The following is an 18,347-nucleotide window of genomic DNA, read 5'->3' as shown; positions in this document are numbered from 1 at the left end:
CCAGTAGGTCAGTCAAAGCAGGTGGTGTGCAGTGGATTAAAAAAATGTCAACGTCACCAAATCATACTTCAAGGTTGTTGTTTTTTTGTTATCAGCCTGCAGAGACAAACCACATCTCCTCCTACGCATGACGTCAAGACCGCTTTTTTTTCACCTGACAGTGAGCAGTTTCACAGAGAGGAACTCTTTAATTAGAATAGATGTTAATCTCTGTGGTGGAAGTGCATTTACTCCAGTACTGTACTTGAGTACTTTTTTTAGGTACTTCTCGGAGACAAATATTTTACATTTTACACCAGTACTAACCTCGCATCACCAGTCTTTCCACCTCGGAGGAAAGCCTGGTGATCGTTACTAAAACCCATATGATCCGGTCTAGGCCACGCCTACTGAAAAAGAAAAAAGAAAAAAGAATCCTGTTTCCGGATTGTCGAGATCCGGTTTTGCGGTGCCGCTTTGTTTTGGTTCCCCAATCCCTATTTAAATGGAATAGAATTTCCCCGTGGGATAATACGGATAATACAGACGCTAAATAGTCTCCGGAAAGTACACTCACATTTAGATTTAAAAAATAAGCTAAACTACGCCACATCAAGGATTTTATAGGACGGACCTATTTTGGGGTGAGACGTGTTTCCGGTTTGTCGCGATCCGGTCGCTGATGACGCGGATGACGTAGAGCTCCCGACCGGATCATATACCCGAAAAGGAATGGTGCCCAGGCTACACCAGTACAATTATTTGAAAACTTTAGATTTCAACACAAATTGTGTAATTGAACTATTCTATTCAACAAAGAGCATACGTGGATGTGATACTTTCACATTAAGATACACTGTCATGTCATGTTACTGTAAGATCTGCTATCACTTTATTGACTTTACTGTAAGATATACCATCATGTTATTCACTTTACAGAAAGAAGCCCACAGTGGATGTGATACACAGTGGGGGTGCAACAGTTAATTGAACTAATTGGTTTAATTGATTATAAGAAATAATTGAGAATCGGTAAAAACTCACAAGCTCTACAAGCTCACAATGCATTGCGATGCAATGTGAGCTTGTATATCGGCTATTTTGGCGTGACATCGCTGTGCAAGGTATAATATAGGGCTTAAGTGGTTAATCAGACTAATGAATTTAGTTGATTAAAAAAATACGAAATTAAACTTTACGTGTCGATTAATGAATACAAAAGAAAACAAAATCTCCAAGAAAAAAAATGCTTTTCGATTATTCAACGATTGACTGCCAGAATTATTTCAGATTTTTTTGCAGTTGTCTAACAGAGATTTTTCATTGAAAAAACAAAAAGTATTCAGGAGTTTTAAGTTAACAAGGAAGTGGATAGGAGTCTAGATCTTCAAAAAATCATATCTCCTTGGTCTTTGGAAAAAAAATATCTAAAAACGCATATTTGCGTTATTGGCGGGCAAGTGATGGATTCTAAAGAACGCATATATGCGTTATTGGCGGGCAAGTGATGGATTCTAAAGAACGCATATATGCGTTATTGGCAGGCAATGATTGAAAAAGTGTTTTATAGAATAATCACTGCGAAAATAATTGATACAGCCTGTGATACTGTCATATTATTCAGTTTACTGAGGCCCACAGCATCAGTGGATGTGATCGAGCCCAATCGTCCACATAATATCTTGTGCACAAATGCTAGTAGGCCAAAGCTTGATGTCTTGTAAAACATGAAAAGATGAGATAGGTAAATCCTTGGCCTACTGGCAGTGTACAGAAGACATTTAGTGCTGATCAGTCCAAAAGTACAGATTACTAAAAGCATTGCCACATTCTACCTGAGGGAAGCTGAGCAAGATAACAGGTCATGGAGTCACCAATATCAGTTGGGTTCATCATACTGATGAAATATGAGATATTTATTCATTTGTACATTCATCTGATTTGACTTGTCTTCATTGTACAGCACATAAGTCAACATGTGTCAAAAAATAAAGTGACACACACACACACACACACACACACACACACACACACACACACACACACACACACACACACACACACACACACACACACACACACACACACACACACACACACACACAGTAGGAAGGCCATGAAAGCCTTCATCACATTTAGAAATTGCATAACAGACAAAACTGGGATCATTGAGTAAAAATCAACCATTCTGAATTAAAGGACCACTTCACCCATTTTCAACCTATCTTCATATAACTGGTCCACTGATAAGATTTCTGTCCAATCAGTCTGTGTCTCAGAGTAAGACTGTGGACAGTCCTGCCTACCAGTATCATCGGTAGACAGGTTTGGTCATTTCAAACAAGATTTTTTTTTAATAAAATAATAATAATGTAAGGAAAATGGCTTCTATTTCAGCATGCTAACTTTCCAGGAAGATAAATGGTGTAGTTTCTATTAGCTTAGAATCCCCATCAACGATGATGTCATTGGTAGGCAGGTTTCTGAACTGTCTACAGCCCACTAATGAGACGCGCAGAGTGAGTATACAGAAATTGTGCCATTTTATAATGAGTATTAGAGAGGACCAAATATATGAAGATAAGGTTGAAAAATGGATGAAGGGTCCATTTGGACCACTGGTGGTCCACAGACCCGATGTTGAGAAACAGTGATATAATCGACCATTCTGAATTTAAACAACGTATTGTCAATAACATGAATCAAGTGTTTGTGGTAAGTCTGGGTTGTCTAGATGTGTATATAGACTGGATGCATTCTCTCAGGCGGTTCTCCCAGTCAGTCTTCCAGTCCAGACTCCTCTCCAGGTTCTGGCAGCGGGTGGCCATCTGGTCCAACGCCTTCACCGACTCCGGTGGGTCAAAGGTCAACCCCGCCCTCTCCACTGCCGCCTGGAACTTGGCGGGAGAGGCTGTAGCTACGTAGCACCTGGAAGAAAACATGCTTAACTAATTATAACTAACTAGACCATACCCGGTGAAGTGTGCAGGCGAAAGTAGCAAACGTGGGGTTACTGCGCGTCCTGGCGCGCGTCCACCCCCGCGCGTCCTGTTGCCCTCCCCCTCCCCCCGTGAGTCCCGTTGCGGACCCCCCGGGTCCCGTCGCAAACACAGAGACACAGACACACACACACATACACAGATCCGTAAGAATGTTTTCTGTGTACACGTGCGTAAATGAAAGTCCTTCTAAGTTTAAGCACGGTGTTTGTGCGCTTGAGGCGCACACACACATGTACATCCTCATGCGGCCAGAGCTGTCCCCCGTCACGAACACACACACACACGGCCGTCGCACGAACACAAATTATTCTGACACGTGCCTCCCCAACGTGCATGCGCACGTGCGTGTTCGCGCATACACGGGGCGAGTGTTCTGTGTGTGCAACAGTGTAACGCAGTGGGGCTGTAGATGCGACGCACGCGCAGTTTGAGCAGCCACCGTAAGCATGGCGACATTCTTTGACATAAAAATGCGAATAAACAGCTGAGATTTAGTGATATCGAAAAACGGGCTTCGCAGTCCCATGCACACGGTAATGGTCAATGGCTGTGTGCAATTTGAGATCAATAGCTCCAGGCACTGAGGAGAAGAACCGGGCAGAACAATGTTTGGCCTCAGAGGTTTGGGCTCAGAGGTTTGTGGAATTATAGGAGGATTACAGACTAGGGGTGCAGCAGTTAATCAAACTGATTGTAATGTAATGGATAATAAGGTATAATCGATTTGAATAAAATAACTGATTTGGGGAAAAGGTTAAAGTGGCCACTTTCAACCTGGCATCAATATTTATCTCCGCCAGGCCGGAATGGTCATGCTGTCTGTGTGTCTGTGAACAGCAAATCTGAAGCACCGCTGAACAAATCAGCGTCAAACTTTGCACACACACTCTCAGTAGGCCATGGAAGAACCTCTTGGGCTATAACTCTTGAATTATTCACCTTATTCCATGCCCACCGCGGGCGTGGCCAGGTAGGGGAGTAGGGGAGGTGGGGAGCCCCATATCAATGAGTTTCCCGTTTACCAGTGTTGCCATGTCTGCTTACATTAAGCAATTTGGGGCTTTTTTTTTAAAGTGTAGTTGCTTAATTGGGCTTGCTTTCTAATGTCTTTTAAACCAGTGGCTCCCCCATTTTTGGGCGGTGAAACCGCCCCTATAAGTGAGGTTTGGAAAAATGTACAAATATCCTGCGCTGTGAAACCGCCCCTATAAGTGAGGTTTGGAAATTTGTACAATTATCCTGCACCGTGATTGGCCAATCACAATCTATTCAGGACTGTGATTGGCCAGTGTCACATGACACATGTGCATAAACCTATATAAGCAACCATAACTTGAAAAAAAACATAAATTGGTTTTTTTCAAGTTATGGTTTCGTCCATCATAAAGAGTGTTTCAATAAATGTATTTATTTATTATTTTGTACATGATTGGTTGACTCCATTCAGTATTGTGATTAGCTAGCAAGACACCGCCCACTTCACACAGGGTGTGATTTTTTCATGTCAAGGACCCCCAGATTAATAAGTATTTGTCCGCAGAGTTGCAGACCCCCATCTGAAAATATGTGGTGCCAGGGACCCCCATACAAGATGTGTGTTGTTAAAATGTGTCCAAAAATATTCTACAAGCTCACAACGTGTCGTGATGTGACACACTGTGAGCTTGTTGATCTGCTATTGTCTAATAGTCAATGTAAAGTTAGGCTAGTTGCTTCTTTTGGGCTTGTTTTCATAGACCTGGCCGCTTTTTCTTTTGCAAAATCTGGCAACACACTGATTACCTGCATTACACCTGCAGTAGCCTACTAGGAAAGATATTGAATGAAGCAGCATACAGAGAAAAACTCAATGTAAGAGGCAATGGTGACGCAGTGGAGAAAGCCAGGAATAAGGTGAATAGGCTAAATAATCCATTATTTTTTTTTCCCCCTGGATTCCTTGGATCATGATGCAACTCCCCATTTAGGCCACGGCCATTTACACCTGACAAGAATTTCCACCAATTTGTGTTTTCTTCAAAACACACTTTTTGCTAAAGCTCCTACAGATTTTGTCCAAAACTCAAATTGGGACACATTATCTCTGGAGTCACGTGATCAATATTTCAATCAGATGTTATTATGACATTCCAGTTGACTGTCATTGGTTTATTTGCAGGAGGGGCCCATTTAGCAAGAATGGGCCCACCACCAGATTAGGAACAAATGGTCTGGTGAGTCATGCACAATGACCGTCAGACAGGGTTTGGGTACTCCATACTTTGTGCCTGTTGCTGCATTAAAAACAATGTGATGACCTTTCACCTGTGAATTGCAGGGTCGTGGGGACAGTGGTAGTGATGCCACACTGCCACCGCTGTGTGGGGACACAACAAGTAGCCGTTCTCCTCCCAGCATCTCTTCATGGAGCTCACAATGCCTTCATCTGTCACCGTTTGTGTCCACATGGCCTGGGATAACTGATGAGAGAGAGAGCACAACCACAGACCCATTAGACCACTGTTTCCCAAACAGTGGGTCGGGACCCATGTTTGGGTTGTGGACACATTTTTATGGGTAAATTACCCCTTTTTTGTGTCTTCCATTTAAAAAATATATATATATACTTCAAAAGATGTAGAAAAGCTAAAAATAATAATAAAAAAAATAGAAATCACAACTTTTCATGAATTAAATGAACTAGATGTCAGGGCCGCTTCCGGCCCTCACATCTAGGCCAGATCCGAGGTTGGTCCAGTCACTCTGCACTGGCCTAGTCACTCTGCACACACGTCAAGCCCCAGTCCGGCCCCTCTGGCCTCTCCTCTCGGCTCCTCTCCTCTCCTCTCCTCTCCTCTCCTCTCCTCTCCTCTCCTCTCCTCTCCTCTCCTCTCCTCTCCTCTCCTCTCCTCTCCTCTCCTCCCTCCCCGCTTTGCTTTGCGGCCCTAACTTCTAGTCCCAACCTCCCAACCTCGGTCATGTGATAAAGAGGTCAGACTTCCTGTATCTGGTTGCTATGGCAGGGTGTTTCTGTCGTGTAATGAACCTGTTTATGCAGAGCTTCAGGCAGGGTGTTTCTGTGAGAACGTTGAAAGTCTTCCATCAAGTCCTTCACTAAGGCTCCATCTCTCCCTGATAGCAGCCAGAACACACGCTCCATGTTATATGGATCCTATGGAAACATATGGAGACATAGAAAACATATACATGATGTATGGATCCTTTGGAAACATATGGAGACATATAGAAAACATATACATGTTGTATGGATCCTATGGAAACATATGGAGACATATAGAAAACATATACATGTTGTATGGATCCTATGGAAACATATGGAGACATATAGAAAACACATACATGATGTATGGATCCTATGGAAACATATACACAAGGCCTGATCATCCATAGGCCGTAGGGGGCGAGTGTCCTGGGGCATCAGCCACTGAGGGCACCACATGATAATAAAACATATATATATTCAAATGCCTCTAGTGATCTAACGGTAAGGCCGACGGAAATGGCAGTGGATGTGTTGGATGCAGCTCAAAGTGAACTTTACTCAGGTATCCGACCTTCCCAGCCCGTGTTATTAAAGAAAAACGGGCGACAATGGCCAAAACTCAATCAAAAAGTGGCCGTTTTGACGGAAGCATTTGAAAATTGTGGGAGGCAACTCGTGAGACTAGAGTGACAGTGACAGTACCTGGATGTCTATAGCGGGGGCCAGTGTCTGTGTGACAGTGTGCGTGTGACAGAGTGTGTGTGTGTGTGTGTGTGTGTGTGTGTGTGTGTGTGTGTGTGTGTGTGTGTGTGTGTGTGTGTGTGTGTGTGTGTGTGTGTGTGTGTGTGTGTGTGTGTGTGTGACAGCGTGTGTGTGACAATGACAGTACCTGGATGTCTATAGGGCATCGCAGTTGCGGCCACTTCCTGGTTCCACTGCAAAATACTCAATGCATTTTTCCCATTGACATTTCCAAAAATATTTATATCAATTATTTTAAGCCTAGAATCAAGCCATCCAGGGCCCTGGTGAATCATGACCATAAAACGTTTGATTCTGTGTTTTGTTTTTTTTTGAAAACGGCAAAACAAAGGGTATTTATTAAATATAGTATATCATATAAATAAATATAAAATAAAATAAATCACAGAAAAAAATGTTTAATGGTCATGATTCACCAGGACCCTGGATGGCTTGATTCTAGGCTTAAATTAATTGATATAAATATTTTTGGAAATGTCAATGGGAAAAATGCATTGAGTATTTTGAAGTGGAACCAGGAAGTGGCCGCAACTGCTATGCCCTATAGCGGGGGCCAGTGTCTGTGTGACAGTGTGAGTGTGACAGTGTGTGTGTGTGTGTGTGTGTGTGTGTGTGTGTGTGTGTGTGTGTGTGTGTGTGTGTGTGTGTGTGTGTGTGTGAGACAGCGTGTGTGTGTGTGTGACAGCGTGTGTGTGACCGTGACAGTACCTGGATGTCTATAGCGGGGGCCAGTGTCTGTGTGTCAGTGTCGGTCATGGAGAAGTCCCCGCTTTGCACCGTCCTATGGACGATGTCGTTGGCGTTCACCATGGCAACCAGACGCAACGGCACGCCCATCTGCTTCACAATGCAGCCGGCTGATAGGAGACAGAACACATGACTCAACACTATTTTACAAACAAGTCATGCAAATAAATGATGATATAAGGACCTACCAATGTGTTAACACTTTCACACCTAACAGTATGTTTAACCTCATGTACATACTGTATCTGTTGGCATTATGCTATGTGCATATATATGTAGATATCTCGATTTTAGTTTTTTTATGTACTCTCTGACATGCTTATTTAATGTTGGATTTCTTACTCCCTGCCCCACCCCCTCCTTTTTCTTCAAAAACATGGAGCTTACGCAAAAACACATTTCACCCACTTCTTTACACGTGTAAACCTGTGATGTGACAAGAAAGTTCTTGATTCCTGATTCTTGATTTTTTCTTGATTCAATATCTCATTTTTTTTCTATGATTCTCTGTTTTCATATGAAATGAAGAGCAACATGTGTATTTTATAACATATCCAATAAGTTCAAGTTCAAGATTCTAACGATAGTACAATCCCATTAGATGTGATGAATGGATCTCACCTGCGATGTTCCCTGCTCCTCCGGTGGGCACCACCACCTCCAGAGGAGGCAGTGGGTTGTGGTGGTGGGCCTGCTGCTCCATGGTGCTGAGGTGCAGGTAGGCGTAGATGAAGTGAGCCAGTTGGATCATCACTCTGGACCAGTTGACAGAGTTCAGACTCATCAGGCCATGGCTCTTCACCAGCTCCTGGTCAGCGAACAGCCTCCGTATGGGAACGTCAATGTCGTCTGAGCTGCCGTCCGCTGCACACGGAAACATAAAGATGAAGACAATGAGCAAGAGGAAGATTCCATCTAGAGGGAATATCTCATACATTCACCCTAATAGATGTATTGACCTCTGACCCCAGTCCATAGCAGAGTTAACCCTGTGTGTCCTGTTGACTGTCTCACCTACAGCCATGCACCCAAAACAACACTTACACCTTGTAATCACAACATGATCCTCTCCAGTTGTGCATGTGATTCATTTAGCCACCTTCTGTTTAAAGTTGTACAATGCAGAATCACAAATAACGATTTTTAGCAACCTCTGCTGGTCACTACCGTCACTGCATACAATTTCCCTAGTCCTCGATTACCCAGAATTCCATTCGTTTTCACCGGAAGCCGGAAGCGTTTCAAAAAGCGATCTTTTAATTGTTTTATACTATCTACGGATCGTTTCTCTTAGCCAGTGGAGCATTAGTTACCATGAGCTGTGCTTTCTTTTTCTGTTCTTTTTCGATCTTCCAATCCTACATTATCTTAAAATCAGCGTGAGGTTCCTTTTTGTTAATAGCGCGGTAGTTCCTGGCCAAACAGGAAACCGTTGCGGTAGTTCCTGAGGACGTCGGCCACGACGTCATGACGTTGGCCAGGAACGTCATTTTCCCGGGAAAGTCCCCCCCGTACACGTTCAATAGAAAATATATAAATAAAAGGCTTCCGGGGGTGAAATTCACGGAGTGGGTGTTTTGAAACTTTTGCCACTCGCAAAAGATATACAATTTAACTTTAGTTTTGTTGAAAACGTTACCTAGTATTACTTTAAGTAAATCTATCAAATGACTTCATCATCATGTCAAATATTGCCCTGAACTTCATTGAGAGATAGAGATACTTTGAAAGTGTGTGTGTGTGTGTGTGTGTGTGTGTGTGTGTGTGTGTGTGTGTGTGTGTGTGTGTGTGTGTGTGTGTGTGTGTGTGTGTGTGTGTGTGTGTGTGTGTGGTGTCAGTGTGTGTTTGTGTATCAAGAAAAGACAAATCTGCCTTTGCAACAGCATCCAGCAAACATTTGTCTAAACTTCAGATATACTTCTAAATGTCTGACTTCATCACAGCAGCATTTGTTCTATTTTTCTCAACCGTACCTGGATTTTTCAAACACAGTCAAACAGTACTTTAACGTTCCTAAAGCCATAACTGTACTGTGCTTCACAATCGACCATTACAAAACCACTTTTCAGACATATTTCCAGGTTCCCTTTAACTTGTAAATTACTCATTAAATTTCAACAACATTTGTTGTATTTATATCAAAAGCACAAGGATTTTTCCAACATAGCCAACACCGCCTTTAGCTTCAATAACACGCTAGCCTTTACTGTCACGTCAGAACATGTGTGTGTGTGTGTGTGTGTGTGTGTGTGTGTGTGTGTGTGTGTGTGTGTGTGTGTGTGTGTGTGTGTGTGTGTGTGTGTGTGTGTGTGTGTGTGTGTGTGTGTGTGTGTGTGTGTGTGTGTGTGTGTGTGTGTTTGAGTGTGTGTGTGTGTGTGTGTGTGTGTGTGTGTGTGTGTGTGTGTGTGTGTGTGTGTGTGTGTGTGTGTGTGTGTGTGTGTGTGTGTGTGTGTGTGTGTGTGTGTGTGAACCATCCACACCCTGCCCTTTTACAAACGGCCAGCAAAATTATGTATAAACTTCAAGCTAATTTCTACATTACTGACTTAATTTTAGCAACATTTGTTCTATTTTTCTTAACCGTATCTGGATTTCTTAACACAGTCAAATATTATTTTCGTGTTCCCAAACCCCTGGCTGTGTTTTGTCTCAAACCGTCCAAACGTCCCTTTAAACTCCCTTTTCTTACATATTTCCCTGCTTCTATTTAACTTGTAAATTCCTCATTTAATTACAACAATATGTATTCTAAATGTTTACCAACAGTACATGTTTTTTCAGACAAGCCAACATTATTTTTAACATTCATAAAAACATCGCCACTACTGTCTTCAAACTTCCATTACAAATGGCTTAGCAGAATTATTTCTGAGCTTTGGTATAACTCCTAAATTATTCAATTAATTACAACAACAAATATTCTAATGTCTTTCAAAAGTACAGCATTTTCCAAGCAATCCAACCATTATTTTAACGTTCCTATAACAATGTCACATCACAACTGATCCATGCGAACGCTATGCTTAAAACTGAGAAAAGAAAATTATTCACCATCATTCATGAAAATATCTCAGCTGTTATTTTATGACCATATACGTCCTCTTACCCGGACATGTCCTCTTTTGGGTGCCTGTCCGCCTGTCCGGGGGAGTTTTATAAATTCCTTCAAATGTGCGGGGTTTTGCGCGTGTATCTGTGTATCACAGTCACAGACCATTAAAGCATAATGTATTTACAATTCACGTTCAATGGCTCGTTTGTAAAAACAACTCTGAGAGGCGGACCTCCACTCCACCCCTGAACGTGTATTATTCATAACTCAACTCTGCCCTGCGCTACTTGCTGCTTCTCACTAACTGCTCCAACTGTAAGTGCATCAGAGCAGGAAACCTGTTGGTGGCCCCTTGCTGTCAAGGCACAAGATGAACAGGATGTGAACCGTTTGTGGTTAAGAGAAGGAGACCATACAGCTGAACTAGACTCTAGAGGAGAATAGGTTGCAGAAAAGGTTGTAATAAAGGCTGATAAAAAGGCTTCAAAACTTAGTTAAATCTAAGGTCAACAGGTGCAAAGACAACTCAGACCTGAGACACTGTGTACGTGACAAAACATACATTAACGTTTACACACTGTTGATGGGCCAAAAGTTCATCAGACAAAAACATTCGGCCAACAGACAGATCAGACAGACAGGTCAGACAGACAGACAGGTCAACAGACAGATCAACAGACAGATCGACAGACGGATCGACAGACAGGTCAACAGACAGGTCGACAGACAGATCAACAGACAGGTCAACAGACAGATCGACAGACAGGTCGACAGACAGATCGACAGACAGGTCAACAGACAGGTCAACAGACAGGTCAACAGACAGGTCGACAGACAGATCAACAGACAGGTCGACAGACAGGTCGACAGACAGGTCGACAGACAGGTCAACAGACAGGTCGACAGACAAATCAACAGACAGGTCAACAGACAGATCGACAGACAGGTCGACAGACAGGTCAACAGACAGATCAACAGACAGGTCATAAAATCATCACAAACGGTACAGAATTCCCATTTCAATCTCATCTCTTCTTTCTTTGTTCCTATAAAACTCTGCAGTGAGTTTTTAGTTTGTACCTTGTATGTCCCAGGATGAGGTGACATTAACCACATGAACCCTAGCGTCACTGTTCTGGTTAGAACATGTGGTGGAAATAGCAGATCTACAAGCTCACAACTTTCAGCTTGTAGATCTGCCTTTTCGGCAAACATATTTAGTGTAGAGGGAAAAAAAGGGGACCTGGTATATAGCCCTGGGGGACTCCGGTCAACTAAATGTACAGTAAATAGGTTTTAGTGTTTGTTGGTTGGTTGGTTGGTTGGTTGGTTGATTGATTGATTGATTGATTGATTGATTGATTGATTGATTGATTGATTGATTGATTGATTGATTGATTGATTGATTGATTGATTGATTGATTGTCAAGTGGTTATGGTATTTAACACTATCAAAAAGTAAGCCTTTTCACACAGATCAAATTGTCAAACAATGACTTGTTTTAACATCCCTTCAGCAACCAGGGGGGTGACGAGCACAGCCCCCATGTCGCTCTCTCTCTCTAGAGGACGGGGGGGGGACGCCATGCTCTCTCCCGGGCACGAGACTACTCTATCGGCTCTTCAACAAGGCGGCCTGCATACCCAGGTAGAGCAGGCGACAGCTTAAAGCCGGTGGAGGAGCTCTCTCCCGGGACGACCAACCATGCAACTCCTACACTCTGTGAGGCTCACAGAGAACCAAGTGTGCCCGTAGCTTCCATGGCTACGTGTCTGACCGCTCGCTCACACTGGACTCCGGAAAAATACTGTTTCTGTAAAGCCTCCAACCCAGTGGAAAGGTTGTATGATTCTGAAACATGTGAATTATGGCAACATTCCACGGTATGCTGTATGTATGTGTAGTTTATCACTTCCGAAAGGCTTCATGATCTATCATTTTCCCCTTCCTCACTTCCAGACAGCGTTGTGTCATTTAAAGTAGTCAGTCTATTCCTGTTCAATTCTTTTCCCACATGATGTCCTATGTTTCATTTTATTTACTAACATTCAAGCCCTCCTTAAGTGGGTGGACTAATACTTTTCTTTTGTTCTAAGTTATTCGACTGGTCCTTTAGGAGAACATGTCACACGTCAGGTCTCCCTCAAATATGGGCTTCAATTGGAACAGGCATGAGCCTAAGTCACTACCTTTGATGACAGCAAATGCCTGTCATTAAACGCTTGAATGAAAGATCACATAGTTATGACGTACAACGGAATGCAGTGGCATTTCAAATCATTTTGTGCATTTATTTACCTTAATACATTTGTGAGACGATTTTTATATTAAGAAGGTGTTTGTCATTTCTAAAGCTCCCTACACACCGGGGGCGTTTTTTTCATGCGAATAATATGTTTTTTTTTAAAACCTTAAAATGCAAGCTTCCATGGAGCGTATATTCGCATAATCGCCGGTGTGTAATGACCTTTACTCTCTGTTTACAGTAATACTATTGGGATATTTATTGCAAGTCTGACAAGAATTCACGTTACTATTACTATTACTATTATTACAGTGACGTAATTTCGATATTTCATAATAGAATGATATTTTAATATTAATACAAAAAGGCACCAGGAAATATTAATAACTAGAAAAAGTGCTCCTCGGAGCACAGGTCTCCGCCAGGTCAGGTAGGTTATTGTGGCCTCCTGGTGGCGCTATAATAGGCCAATGTGAAAAGGGTGTCATTTCTTCTTAGGCCTTGCACGGCAATCGGACACTGACTGCATTCATGATTTGAGGCATTTTGTTCAAAACATTTGTTTTGCTAAATTAGACCTGCTGATGGCGCTATAACAGGCCAATGTTAAAAGGGTGACATTTGCTCCTCAACATATTGAGCATGTAAAGTTTGACCGCAATCGGACGCGGGGTTCATGATTTGCGGCATTTTGTTCAAAACAAGCCACTACTAGCAAACTTTAGATGTCAATCTTAGCCAATCAGGATGGAATATGAAAAATCAAACACATCCGTCTTGATCACATGACTACAGAGATCATGTGTAGGGGAGGACGGGGTCGAACGACGCACCCTTTTCTATTTCCCTCCCTGCACAGAGATTACTTAATTTCATGTAACCATATTTTTTTGTGAACAAGAGACACTTGTCTTTAATTTTAGTGAAACGAGTCGAACGCAATCGGTAAGTAAAGTGACGTTGCGCTACTCTCCGCACACGGCCGCCAGTCGGGACGAACGGTGCATACACGGGGGCGGACGGCGCGGTCGGATGAAATGTCCTATAACAAGCACATAAGTTACATTTCTGGCATCTAACTCTCATTGATGCTTCAGTAGAACCCTACGAGCAAATGACCATGCTGATAGTCAAATAAATGTATCATGTTAATGTCCCCTCTGTCTGTTTCCTCAACTTTGTGTTACACATGCACCGTTCGTCCCTCCCTGTCCGTAATGCACCGAGTGGCTTAATGCGCCGTTCGTTCCTCCCTGCCCTCCCCGGATGTTTTGCTAGCTAGCACAAAAGCTAAAGAATATTTTTCAATGGAACCTTCACTGAGAGTTAGCCCACAGATTAGCCTAACAGACAAAATCCATTTACAATCGGCACCAAATAAACACAGCAGTACAAATGGGAAAGACTCAAATAGGGTATTTTTTACTACAGTGTGGAAATATACAAAAGTGGCTTCAACTCTGCCAATTTTGATCAGAACTGGGAAAAAAGACGAAGAGGGTGACGAATTTTAAGTGTAGCATGAAAAAAGGTCAGTGTTGCAACCGTCCCTGCGTGTCGTTCGTCCCGGTTTTCCCCTACCGATGAGCGTGAAATTTTGATAAAATCGGAAGGAGTAATATAAAAAAAAATGTTTTACATAAGTAGGCCTCCTGGTGGCGCTATAAAAGGCAGATGTGAAAAATGCAGGGCAAAGGTTTTTCCTTGACCTCTAGGGAGTGCGCTTACAAAGTTTTACACAGATCGGTGCAGTTATAGGTAAAAACACGAATCGGCCTGTTATAGCGCCACCATGAGGCTGATTTGAAAATGTTCAAGTGGCATTTCTTCATGGGCATAGTGGAAATATGCGTGGAAAATGTCAAGGAAATTGCATGCTGTGTTCATGATTTGAGGCATTTTGTTCAAAACGGAGCACTCCTACAAACTTTGGAAGACATTTTTAGCCAATCAGGATGGAATATGAAAAATGTGAAAGACCCGTTTCGTTTAATGACTATAGAGATACTGTGTACCGATTTGCGGGATTTTTGGACAAAATCTGTAGGAGTACTGTCAAAATTATGTTTTGCACAAATCAGCCTCCTGATGGCGCTATAAAATGCCCATGTGAAAATTTGGGGCATTGGTTCTGCTGTGGCATCCAGGGAGTGTGTGTGCACAGTTTCACTGTGAACAAGCCAACGGTGCCGGAGATTAGCTGTCCACAGACGGACACACACACACACACACACACACAGACGGACGGACGGACAGGGGGTAAAACATACTCTCTCGCCATGCCTTTCGGCCTGGCGGAGACAATAAAATATTACGTTCTGTTCAGCCTAATTACTGCAGGCATGGTTGTTAAATAATGCAGGTGCTGAGTTGGAGAAAAACAAACAATAGAATGAAAGAAAAAATGCTCACACAGACAGCATGGGCTCCAGTATATCATTATTGTATTGCATAACATGTTTAAATAGCTCTATATTATTATATTTCTATAGCTTTGTTTGTTCAGTAACTCTCCAGCTCTTTAATGAACAGAACATCAGGAGAGAGAACTCAGACAGGATACAGGGAGTGATGACACAAAGCAATTAGCAGACAACATTGGAACAGAAACTCTAAAAACTTGAAGTTCATAAATGGTACTGAAATTGGCAACCCAACTGAAAATGTATTACCTTTAATGCACAAATCATCAAGTCAACAAGAGAGGGATTGTGAAACAGTGAACAAGTGGTGAACACCCAGTTCTTACATTAATATGTTGTAGGAGAAACCTACTTGAAAAAGGCAGCACAAGCAACAGAAAAAAGGAAAATATTAAAATTGTACACATGAGAAAGCTCAATAGTGTGACACACCACCATCAGGGTAAAAAGCCATCATTAAGTGTGAACACAGACTATAGAGACACCTCTAATAATCTACTAAAGGTTCAATATTAAAAGAGAGAGAGAGAGCCCAGATATGAAGACAACGTAATTACAAGGGACCAAAAATAAACAAGTGTCCTGTCGGCAGGCCTGTTTGGTGGATATAAAGAACATTGTGAAAGTGTGAATACATATGACTTCTTCCATGTTGTCTTCTCTTCACCATGTTTTCCGGACGTCTTCATTTACCAACCTGGAATAAAACAACATAAAACTTTAAAAGGTTAAACCCAGACGCACTGACTGACAATGAATAAGATATTACAGTCTGGCAATTTCTATTTAACTTCCATAAGGTCAAAGAATATAGGTAAATAATATAGGCTACAGAGATTATGTGGCTGCTGCCAACAGTTCAAATTTGAGAAGACAAGGTATTGTCTTACTCTCATAATAACTACATGACACTATGTGTTTTCACCTTCACTTCATCAAAGCATCTCTCACTGCTATCAAGTGGATAGAAGAGTTCACACCACAACTATAACAATGACATTGTTGAATGATACAACTTGGGATCAATTTCACAGCGATTGATGAACGATAGAAACAATGACAGCCAATCAAAATCCATCCCAAATGACAGGATGTCACATTCAACACGTCACTCATGCTCAAAATGTTTACAGAATGTTATCATTCATCAGTGTGGATGCTCCCATCATTATCATTACAGTTCATTGGTGTGGATGGCAGGTAGCTCTGGAGTCCTGCATCTTAATGAATCAAACATTATGGTTCATGAACAGTTTGCATGGCAGATCTCTCTGCAGTTAGTTTTACAACCATTTCATCAATGCCACTGTAAACTGTATCAACCAGAGTTTAGATCCCATATCCCAGAGGGACAGTGTAATTGACTATTTGGTTGCCATAACAACCGCTGACAATGGCGTAATGGAGGAGTAACATAAACACTTAGATGCCATGACAAGATGTTGATCAAAGTGACACATGAGGTGTTGATGAAATGACTAGGTTATCAGCAGCATTAGCTCTGCAGCTGTTCTACATGAAGATAGAATCTTACCAAGAGATGTTCCTGCTTTGACCTGAGAATAAACTGTATCTTCACTTTGTTCTGGAGCTGCTGATTCTGCCAACGGAAAATACACACAAACAATAATAGCAGAAATTATAAGTGGTGCATTCAAAGTATGTGACATTTCAGTCTTTAACCATATGAAGCTGTATAGCTGTATTTTCAGGACCAGCTGTGTTTTCTCATTATGTTTCAATGCAACAGATACATTGTAGTGGAAAAAACTATATTGTGAATTGATAGTGTATGTACAGTAGGTGGATATACTGTATATTTCACCTACCTGTCTTATTCTTGTCTTTGTTTTGGTAGTTAACCTGGGCGTAGGTCACATCTGCTTCTACAACACAACACAACACACAAGTCAGAGCAACATACAACATAGCTGTAAAACATGTTCAGAACTGTGAGTTGATCACCTGAATCTGTGAGGTTAATTATCATTACAGTTCAGCTTTCAATATAAATTAAAAATAAAAGTGTGTTGCTAATTTCTTCAAACATACATAGGCTACTGTTATACAGTATTTGCTGCTATATTGGAGGTAAGTAATGAACTTAAAACAAAGAGGAACCATTATAAACTAGAAAAAGTGCTCCTCGGAGCACAGGTCTCCGCCAGGTCAGGTAGGTTATTTTGGCCTCCTGGTGGCGCTATAATAGAACAATGTGAAAAGGGTGCCATTTATTCCTAGGCCGTGCACGGCAATCGGACACTGCATGAATGATTTGAGGCATTTTGTTCTAAAAATGTGTTTTAATAAATTTGACCTGCTGGTGGCGCTATAACAGGCCAATGTTAAAAGGGTGGCATTTGTTCCTCAACGTAGTGCAAATGTGCATTCAAAGTTTCACCGCAATCGTTCATGATTTGCGGCATTTTGTTCAAAATGGGCCACTCCTGCAAACATTACATGTCAATGTTAGCCAATCAGGATGGAATATGAAAAATCAAACAGATCCGTCTTGATCACATGACTATAGAGATCATGTGTACCGATTTGCGTGAAATTTGGATCAAATCTGAAGGCTTAATATCAAAAAAATTGTTTTACATAAGTCTGCCTCCTGGTGGCGCTATAAAAGGCAAATGTGAAAAATGCAGGACAAAGGTTTTTCCTTGGCCTCTAGAGAATGTGCTTACAAAGTTTTAAACTGATCGGTTCAGTTCTAGGTAAAAACACGAATCGGCTTGTTACAGTGCCACCATGAGGCCGATTTGAAAATTTCACGGAAATTGCATGCTGTGTTCATGATTTGAGGCATTTTGTTCAAAACGGAGCACTCCTGCAAGCTTTGAAAGGCAATTTTTGCCAATCAGGATGAAATATGAAAAATCTGAAATGAGCCGTTTCTTTTAATGACTATAGAGATACTGTGTACCTATTCTTGGCCAAAATCTGTAGGAGTACTGTCCAAAAATGTTTTTGCACAAATCGGCCTCCAGGTGGCGCTATAACAGGCCAATCAGAAAAAATCAGGGCAGAGGTTCGGCTTTGGCATCCAGGGAGTGTGTGTGCTCGGTTTTGCACCATTGGCTGGGCCAATGGTGCCAGAGATTAGCTGTTCACAGACACACACACACACACACACACACACACACGGAC

The 18,347-nt window shown here is 41.9% G+C and overlaps 2 protein-coding genes across 2 annotated transcripts in view; both read right to left on the bottom strand.

Moving 5' to 3' along the window:
* Positions 1-1,930: 1,930 nt before the first annotated feature.
* The window catches only part of LOC308090916 (threonine synthase-like 2), a gene marked incomplete at its 5' end in the record, with an annotated part of 114,102 nt that continues 97,685 nt past the window's right edge, over positions 1,931-18,347 (bottom strand). Inside the window, 5 exons of the mRNA XM_080436190.1 lie at positions 1,931-2,907; positions 5,286-5,440; positions 6,007-6,132; positions 7,435-7,583; positions 8,095-8,337. Coding sequence (XP_080292316.1) covers positions 2,682-2,907; positions 5,286-5,440; positions 6,007-6,132; positions 7,435-7,583; positions 8,095-8,337 — 899 coding nt within the window. The 3' untranslated portion in view covers positions 1,931-2,681. The remainder of the gene's footprint in view (positions 2,908-5,285; positions 5,441-6,006; positions 6,133-7,434; positions 7,584-8,094; positions 8,338-18,347) is intronic.
* Positions 16,335-18,347, bottom strand: part of LOC308090066 (uncharacterized protein) — a gene marked incomplete at both ends in the record, with an annotated part of 6,851 nt that continues 4,838 nt past the window's right edge. Inside the window, 2 exons of the mRNA XM_080435097.1 lie at positions 16,335-16,408; positions 17,024-17,080. Coding sequence (XP_080291223.1) covers positions 16,335-16,408; positions 17,024-17,080 — 131 coding nt within the window. The remainder of the gene's footprint in view (positions 16,409-17,023; positions 17,081-18,347) is intronic.

The sequence above is a fragment of the Gymnoscopelus braueri genome (genome assembly GCF_963280865.1).
Source record: "Gymnoscopelus braueri genome assembly, chromosome: 8".
Lineage (NCBI taxonomy): Eukaryota > Metazoa > Chordata > Actinopteri > Myctophiformes > Myctophidae > Gymnoscopelus > Gymnoscopelus braueri.
This window is presented reverse-complemented; position numbering and strand designations above follow the sequence as displayed.